The 8980-nt window shown below is 57.2% G+C and overlaps 1 protein-coding gene across 1 annotated transcript in view; it reads right to left on the bottom strand.

Annotated features, from left to right (window-relative positions):
* Positions 1-1196: 1196 nt before the first annotated feature.
* The window catches only part of FRMPD3 (FERM and PDZ domain containing 3), a 57027-nt gene continuing 49243 nt past the window's right edge, over positions 1197-8980 (bottom strand). The window contains exons 11-12 of the mRNA XM_079910897.1: positions 6620-7438; positions 1197-5036 (exon numbers count right to left, since the gene is read on the bottom strand). Of these exons, the coding sequence (XP_079767023.1) occupies positions 2092-5036; positions 6620-7438 (3764 nt within the window). The 3' untranslated portion in view covers positions 1197-2091. The remainder of the gene's footprint in view (positions 5037-6619; positions 7439-8980) is intronic.

Genomic DNA, 8980 nt, shown 5'->3' with positions numbered 1-8980 from the left:
GGAGTAGACAGTATCCAACTCCCGTGACCAACAGGAGACTTCTAAGACGGGCAAAGGGGAGGCGGGAGGAGCAGGATCCTCATCTCTCCTCAACCACCAGGGCCCAGGTAGATGGGCGCAGAGGCCTGGGGGAGCACCCAGCAACCAACAATTCAAGGACACAAGGACACCCACACAGAGGCATTGCAAAGGCTTATTGGGATAGTAAGATGAATAGATTTAATCATTCTTGTTTGAAAAACAAGACATAAATTAGTATAATATAGAATTTATATATTTTATGTAGTATATATACTATATACAGACATTAGAAAATATGTTCTCTCCGTGAAGCCGAGGGAGAGGTGAAGGATGGCGGTGGAATGAATGACACAGGCGGGGCCTGAGTGGTGAAGGGGCAGGATCAAGATGTTGGGAGAAGAGGCAGACCACGTCAGCAGGCAGGGTCGCGGTGGTTGCGGGGGGCAACGGTCCCCCACTGGCTGCATCTCTGGCCCATTAAACAACTTGGTCCTGTGGGAGGAGAGGCAAGGAAGAGGGGGGCTGGCTTTTGCAGAAGGAGCTCCCCTAATCCTTGCCGGGAGGAAGCGCCACTCGGGGGGTCCTTTATCGCACTCGGGGACACCAAGGATGGGTGGGGGTTAAGCACAGTGTACATCTTTATAAAACTCACATAAGAACGGAAGGTTTCACGTAAGCCTCTCACGGAATGATGAAAGAGAGACAGACACAGGGCACGAGCTTGTGGGAAATGGGGGGTATGGAGAGGTGGATGAGAAGCAATCTATACAGAAGAAACATTGGCTTTCTTTGTTCCCTACAATGGGCAATTAGTAGGGACTCCGTGTCTTCACTCCCAGGAACGCTGTAGTGGGGGCGGTGACGGCAGCAGATGTGTGTCAAGGAGGATGCTAAACAGTGTGGATTCCCTTCCAGATGACTCCGGGGGAGTGGGGGGCGGGGAGAGAGAGAGAGAGAGAGAGAGAGAGAGAGAGAGAGAGAGAGGTGCCGGACTGCACCAGGTAAGGCGCTCAGCTTCTTTTCTTAGAGAGACAAATCCACAGGGTCAATACACAGCCAAAAGCATATACTGAGGGTTAACATATCACGCTAGCTTCCAGAAGTTTAAGATATAGTCATCAACAGCCCCCCTGACCCCTCCCCCCCACCCCTCCCCCCCACCCCCCACCCCCCATCTGTAGCTAAGTCGGACTCCTAAGGACAGTCTGTCTGGTAGAGAGATGTTGAGAGGAGCCGCACGCCGGCAGCGACAGCCCCTGCGCTGGGCTGGGCCAGGCGGGCTCTGAGGCCTGCGCTGGGTCTCCCCAGGGCAGACGTGTTCACCAGGTACCTTACCCAGAATGAGCGGGGTGATCCCAGATGCTTGCTCCCTAGTGGACTGAGCCGCCCTGCCTGTCAGCGAGGGGCAGGGCACTTTGGGGATGGCTGGTGTGGAGCTACTGGGCCCGGGGGCGAGCGCTCCCTGAGGCCGCCAGCCTGCTGGGCCGGCCACAAACAGCTGAGTGCGGCTGTTTTCTGCAGACCCACTACCCGGGCACAAGCCCTCCGGGGTGGCTCCTGCCGAGTTAGTGTGAGCCCAGGGTGGGTGGGCACGTCTGGACTGCGTGCCCGAGCCTCTCCGCTCGCTCGGCGCTGTGGCCTGCTGCTACTGCCACTGCTCCCCAGAGGGGCACAGGAGCCAAGAGGAGCTCAAGGCCCACGGGCCTCCTGCTTCAGGCCCGCCTCCCTCCGGCTACCACGATGGAGCAGGAAGTGGACCCGACGTCACGTCTCAGCCCTAGAGAAGAGAGGCAAAACAGATCTGCGGCGGGCGTGGTGACGGGGGAGGGGGGGCCTTGGCCCTCACAGTGACGCCCAGAGGCCAGGGAAGGGGTGAGGATACCCAGGGTGGCAGTTGCCCGGAGCCCTCAGGGACAGCCTCAATGCACGGAGCTGTCACTCCCTGGAGACTGAGGGCTCTGGGACCCTGACTGGCCCAGCAGACACCTATACTCACCACAAGATGCAAAGACCACAAAGCTCAAACCTGGGGCCACGGTTGGGGAAGGGGGGCAGGCCCAGGCAGATGGCCTACTTGATAAGGGTTTTTAAGGAGCGGGTGAATGTGCTCATAACAGTCGCTGAAGTGGGGGAGCCCGGCGTGTGCCCCGCGGCTGCTGCCTGCTGCTGCTGCTTAAGGCTCCGGGCGGTGGACTCCTCGGCTGCGCGCAGCAGGAAGGTGTAGTTCCTCACCACCTCTTCCACCTTGGCCAGCAGCTCTTGGCGCTGGGCCTCAGAGCGCACGATGAACACCAGCCGCACGAACGTCTCAATGAGGCTGCTCAGCACCTGGAAGCTGCCCGTGATGGCCGCCAGCATGTGAGTGGGGCTCTTGTCCACGTTGGCCACGCGGCGGCAGGAGGCCCGGAGCTCCTTGAACTTGAGAGCCAGCTCGAGCTTGTACTCAGAGATCTGGGAGACGTAGGGCTTGGGGGCGCGGGCCTCGGGGCTGGCCACGCACTGCCTCAGGACCGTCAGCAACTCGTTGGTGTCCAGCCGGGCGGCCAGGAAGCCGTCAGGCAGGCCGTAGGCATGGGCCCGCAGGGCGTTGATCTTGGCCAGGCTCCCCTCGAAGGTGGACACCCGCAGGTCGATCTCCTGGGTGCGGGAGGCCTCCGGGCTGCTGCAGGTGGCGGCATCCAGCACCTGCAGGGTCCTGCTCACCACGGGCACCACCTGTTCGTCCAGCTTCATGCCGGGCAGGATCTTCATGGGGATGGAGTAGGAGAGCTCGTCCTTGCCATCGCTGGTGTCATCCGCCATGTCGCACTTGCGGTAGTAGAAGCAGTAGCGGATGGAGCAGCACTTGCCACTCTCACTGTCCTCGTCCAGCTCCGCGGGCTTCCGGTACACCTCTTCCGGCAGTGAGAACACGGCCATCTGTCTGGGGCCTTTGGTCTCAGGGGCAACGTGGACGTAGGAGGGGTCTCCCAGGGTCGGGGATTCCAGTGACATGCTTTTGGGACCCACGCCTAGGGGGAGGCCTGCCTCTACCTCCCTGGCCTCCCTGGGCAGCATGCCCAGGGGTGGGTGCGGGTAGACGTCCGAGGTCAGCGAGGCCCTGTCGCCCTGGTCCAGCTCACTGATGCTGTAGCGGCGCATCAGTTTCCTGTAGTTGGGAGCTCCTAGACACTCGCCCCCCGAGGCACATGTGGTCAGGCATGAAACCCCGCTCTCAGGGTCCGATCGGCACTCTCGGGATTCCAGGCTGGTGGAGCGCATGCGCCGGACACTGGTGGGGCTGCCGAGGCTCAAGCCTAGGCCGGCCTCTGGCTGCCTCTGGGTCGGGGGGACCCTGTCCCTCTCCCTCCCCCGGAGGCCGGGCACCGGCGTCTGGGGGGCCTGAGGCCGGGCCCCCCGGCACATGCGCTTGCAATCACAGCTGCGCCTCTGCTCTCGGGACATGCCGGGCCCCTGCTGCACGGGGCTGCTGCGGAGCTGGCAGCTGCAGCGGCCTGGAGCTGGGGGTTGCAGGTACTCGGTGCCCGACAGCTCCCCTTGGCTTGGTGGCTTGAGAAGTTCCTCAAGGAACTCCAGCTCATACTGCTTCACCTTCTGCAGCTGGGCCTGCCGCTCATCGGTCTCCTTCTTCTGGCGGGTTGGGAAGGTGGCAGAGAATAAGTTGCGGAGCCGGAAAGGGCCCCGGGACGATTTGGGCTTGGTGGAGCCTTCGGAGGCCAAGTGGGCTCCATCCAGGTTCGTTTCAATCTTTCTGGAGGGCATGGTGCTCACCTGCCGGCTGGCAGCCTGAGGCCTCAGCGGGCTCTGGCCTCGCTGCTGACAGCTGGGGCTCTGGCCTCGCGGCGGACAGCTGGGGCTCTGCAGAACCATGGGGTAGCCGGCTCGGGGGACCAGGCTGGTGTCTTCAAGCTTGCTGCTTTGGAGGGTGCTCTCCAGCTGCCCCTTCTCCCCCTGGCCGGAGACGGTGCCCTGCTTGTGCAGGGAAGGCTTAGCACCCTCAGGCCCGCCCTTGCCCGCCACCTCCCCGGTACCTTGCTTGCCCACTGACTCTCGACTCACTCGAGAAAGATAGCTTTTGGGAGGGAAACTTTGAATAGGCAGCCTGTCCTCTTGTGAGGAGAGGTGCAGGCTATCAGCTCGGCTGCCTGTGGGCGCTCTGGAGCCGGAAGAGACTTCTGGGCTCAGCTGCGGCTGGGAATTCCGTGAGGCCTCTGGAGCACTGGGACTCATTTTGAACTTAAGGTTCTTATTGGCACTGCCGCTCATCATGCTAACTTCTGGCCTTCCCATGCTGACCTCTGACCTCCCCATGCTGGCCTCTAACCTCTCCCCACTGTTGGGGGTGCTCCCCAAGGCCCCGCCAGGGGCAGACAGACTCTTAGTATGAACCACCTGCTGTAGGGCGGCCGAGATGATGGCTGGGGTCACACTGCCCTTTGGGTCCAGGATAAGCTTGGGGCTCAACCTGACCTCCTTGGGCAGGCTCTCCCTTAGCTCAGAGACCTGCTCTTCACTGAGGGACGGTGTGGCCGCCCTCAGTGACATCTCTAGGCCCGCCCGAGTGTGGCCAGGCCCTTTGTCCTCAGGAACTGGGGACAGCAGGCTCAGATTCTTCTGCTCACTCAGCTGAGGGGACAGTGCTGGGTGCACAGCCAGGGCGTACGTTCGCTCGTTCTGTGGCTGCGCCTCTGACGGGGGCACCTTCCTCCGAGCACCAGGGGCGCCAGGACTCTGGCCTGTGACAGCTGGCTGGAGGGATGGGTTGGGATCCGGGCGCCCGAGAGAGTAAGGGGCCGTGAGAACGGCCTGGGCTGCACAGCTCTGGATCCGGAAGGGCAGGTCCTTGCGGGCCAGGAGGCTGTCCTTGTTGAGATGCTGGGCCAGGAAGTAGGTGGTATTCTGGTGTTGCTTCATGGCTGACATCACCTCCGACATGTCCGTGAGCTCCGAAGAGTTGGTTTCGTGGCCCGAGTCCAGCGACGATTCAGGGGTGATTGTGGCCAGCACAATCAGACCTGGAGGGACAGGGATAGGGTCTGCAGCACTTACTCGTGTCAAGTCCTTTCCAACCATATGTAGACAGTCTATGAGGGTCAAGGTTAGTCAGCAGGATTTCAAGCCGGAAAAAACCAGTCAGGCCTGGGGGGCCTGCAGGGCTGAGGGTGGGAGGTCGGGAGGGGAGGGGACAAAGAAAGGCAAGCTGGGAGAGGGGTGATGAAGGGCTGGAATCCGAGAGAGAAACAAAAGAGGCCTAGAGAAGATCTGGGCAGTTTGATGGCAAATTAACATGCAGATCACAGGCAAAACAACATGCTAATCATCACTATTTTTAGATTCAACAGCTAGGAAATTTTTGTTAATTGTCCTGAAGAGAGCCAGCAAAGAGAGCTCCCTCTCTCTCTGGCCCTCCTCATCTGGCCAGGCCTGCCTACAGTCCCTGCAGCTGAGGCCATTTAGCTGAGCTTGGCCTCTCTCTGGCTATCACATGGGCCTCTAGCCTGGGAGCAGCCAGTGCTTGGAGCTCCAGACTCTGAGCAAAGAGAAATGCCAGGCCTGGGGGCCGAACACATGGGGGCTGCCCGACACCAAGGATGCGCTCACATACAGAAAAGGCAGGTACTCGCTCTGGTCAGCGAGGTTCCCTCTGACCCCAATTGCTTCACCCTCTCTGTCCACACTTGCCCTCGCCTCACAGGCTTTCTCATATGCCTTATTCCTCCCTATTTCCTTCCTGTCACTGTATCACTGACCTCTTTGTTTGAAGGCATATGTGTGTGGAAGGATGTATGTGTGACTATGGGTGCATGTCTGACATCCGTGTTTGTCTACAAGATGGATGTATGTGGGTCTATAACAGGGAATAGCATGCATGCTGTATAGTTTGCCCACCGAATAATAATAACAATGATAGTGGCTACCACTTACAGAGTCCTTACTATGTGCTAGGAAGTGTTTATGTACTTTGCATGAACGATCTCATTTAATCCTCGCAACAACCCTACGTGATAGGACTATTGTTCTCAAATCCATTGAAGATGACAAAAGTGAGGCTCAGAGAGGGTTAAGTGCCTTGCCAAAGCAAAGGTGACACTGAAAGTGGTGAAGAAGTCAGGACTTGGATGCGTCTGAGAGCCAAAGCTCTTAGGCGGATAAAGGTCTCAGCCCTGAGCGGTGAGGGCTCCTGGCTCCCCTGATCCCAGGTCCCTAGGTGGTTAGTTGGTCATTTTGTTTTTCTTCCAGTCATATGCATGCTGGATGTTCTTTGCCTGTCTTCTATATGTCTCACAATCTTGCTCTGATCCTCCATCCTGGCCTGGCTCCGTAGCTGTCACGGCCCCAATCCCTGGGGTCCATCGGCAAGACATTTCCAAAGCGATAGGAATGGTGAGAGCCGGAGCTCTAGCGGGGGCTGAGCAGTAGATCCCTGCCGCAGCTTCGTCGCTCCCCCGACCCTACCTGAACTGTCTCTGGCCCATCCACTGCCCTGACACACCACGCTGACTTTGACCTCTGCTTGGGAAGAAGAAATGTCACCTGCTGGGTCTGCCTGGCCAAGAGAAGGAAAGGGAGGCAAGAGGGAGGAGGAACGCGCTGTTACCTGCAGTCTGAGGGGCTGGGGGGTGTGGTCCATCCTCTGAGGCTGCCAGGGCTTCCAGAGCCTGCAGAGTGGACACCAGGGCATCATCTAGCTCCTGGGCATGATCTCGGACTGTCCGGGTCTGCACGCTGTCAATCAGTGTCACCGGAATCTCATCGTACAGGAGCCCATGCAGGTGGCGTCCTTGCTCCTGGCTCTGGACGGCCCGGCGCTTGGGGTCCTCTTCATCAGAACTGTTGTCTCGGAAACCAGGAGGTGGGGCAGCAATGGAAGGCAACAGCGAAGTGCTCTCATCTTCCTCCTCTTCCTCCTCCTCACTCCCGGGGGGTGGGAGGGACATCAAGTCTACCATATTGTCACGAGAGGAGCCAGACCTCCCACCTTTGCGAGGGCCCAGCTGCTCCTGGAGTTTGGCTTTGCAAGAGTCACAGTAGAAATTCAGGGCTTCAGCCCCAAGGGAATTGTCCAAAGTGTAGGAACGGGCCCTGCTGGCACAAGGCTCATGGTCTAGGCTAGCTGCATCAAAGTCATCAGGGATCACATAACCTTGGCCAGAACTCTTGGACGTGGGGTCAGACTTGGTCCGGGGCCTGGTCTCCTCAAAGAAGATTAAGTTCTCATTGACATCTGTCCGGCTTTCCTGATCCTTCCTTTGTTCCCGCATGTGGAGGTAGCAAAAGCTGACAAGCTCAGAGTCGGCAGGCGGGGGCGTGCAGCGGCTCGACTTCCTGGGGCTGGTGCCCATGCTGCCCACATAACTACTCTCCTTTTTCCCCAGGTGGCCCCCAGTGACAGGGCGGTGGGCGCTGTGCATGTAATCTAAACCCAGAAAGAGAATCAACACATGAGCCCTGGTGCTGAGGACTGTGGCTGAGTTTCCTTGGAGTCTCGGGCCTGGGTCTCTGGAGCCCAGCTGGGTGGTAGGTACTGAGAGGGAGCACTATCTGGCTGCTGGAGAGGAGGGCAAGGGGCAGCCATGCTGCTGCTGCCCCTGAAAGTAAAGTGAGTGGAATCAAATGGCCTGGGCTGCTAATAGCCCCATCACCTGTGAAATGGGAAAAGGCATGGGCTGGGGTGGGGGTGAACACCTTGGTATCTGGGCACAGCTGGACTCTTACACGGGTATGTCTGGTCTGAGAGTCAGCTGTAGGGTGAGGTTTGTTTTATGTCCCCCCTGGAACTGTCCCTGTCTCAAACCCCAATCTATTCAGAATCTGAACCACCCCCAGTGCTCTGTTACACTCGTGTTATGCTGGATCTCTTGAGGCAGAAGGAAATGAATCTGACAGGTTAGGAGTGGTTCAGTGGGTAAGTGTAAAATAGGCTAGTACAATCCCAAGAGTGTGTATTTCAAAGAGGATTTTCGATGGAGGGACCCTAAAAGAATAGAGCTCTACTAGTAAAATTCAGTGTATCTGAATGTGTAAAGCATATGAGGGATACGCTGGGATGTGGGAGGAGGGTAGGGGGAGCATTTTTGTCAACTCCTCAAATCATAGCCCTTCTCTGTATTCATACAGGGCTAGGCTGCCTGCTCTATATACATGTGGCAAAATGTTCTAGTCAAAAGTTTTTAACGATGGTAAGTGTGTGCATCTGAGAATTATCCACAGCAAATGCTTTCTTTCTAGTTTCTCTCTTTTAGTCTGTTTTGGGGACCCCTTCCCATGTTATCTGTGAGAACATACTCAGACAATGCCAATTCCCTTTGCTATCAGCAGACAGACAGACAGATGGCAGGCATTAACTTAGGCTAAGGTCATAAACATGATCCTGTTTAATCCTCACAACAACCCAGTGAGGTAGGTGCTATCATTATCCCCATTTTACAGACAAAGAAACTGATCCATTCGTTTTGTGACTTACACAAGGTCACATGAGTTGTGAATGGCAGTATGGATTCTTTTTATTTCTTTCTTGGCCGTGCCACGTGGCTTGTGGGGTCTTACTTTCCCGACCAGGGATTGAACCTGGGCCCTTGGCAGTGAAAGCACAGAGTCGTAACCACTGGACCGCCAGGGAATGCCCTGGCAGTCTGGATTTGAGCCCAGGTTTGAGGGTCTACAAAGCCCATGTTTCTTTTTTTTCTTAAACATCTTTATTGGAGTATAATTGCCTTACAGTGGTGTGTTAGTTTCTGCTTTATAACAAAGTGAATCAGTTATACATATACATATGTCCCCATATCTCTTCCCTCTTGCGTTTCCCTCCCTCCCACCCTCCCGATCCCACCCCTCCAGGCGGTCACAAAGCACCGAGCTGATCTCCCTGTGCTATGCGGCCGCTTCCCACTAGCTATCTATTTTAAGTTTGGTAGTGTATATATGTCCATGCCACTCTCTCACTTTGTCACAGCTTACC

Source organism: Stenella coeruleoalba (genome assembly GCF_951394435.1).
Source record: "Stenella coeruleoalba genome assembly, chromosome: X".
Classification (NCBI taxonomy): Eukaryota; Metazoa; Chordata; class Mammalia; order Artiodactyla; family Delphinidae; genus Stenella; species Stenella coeruleoalba.
Note: the sequence above shows the minus strand (reverse complement) of the source record. Positions and strands in the feature narration are given on the sequence as shown.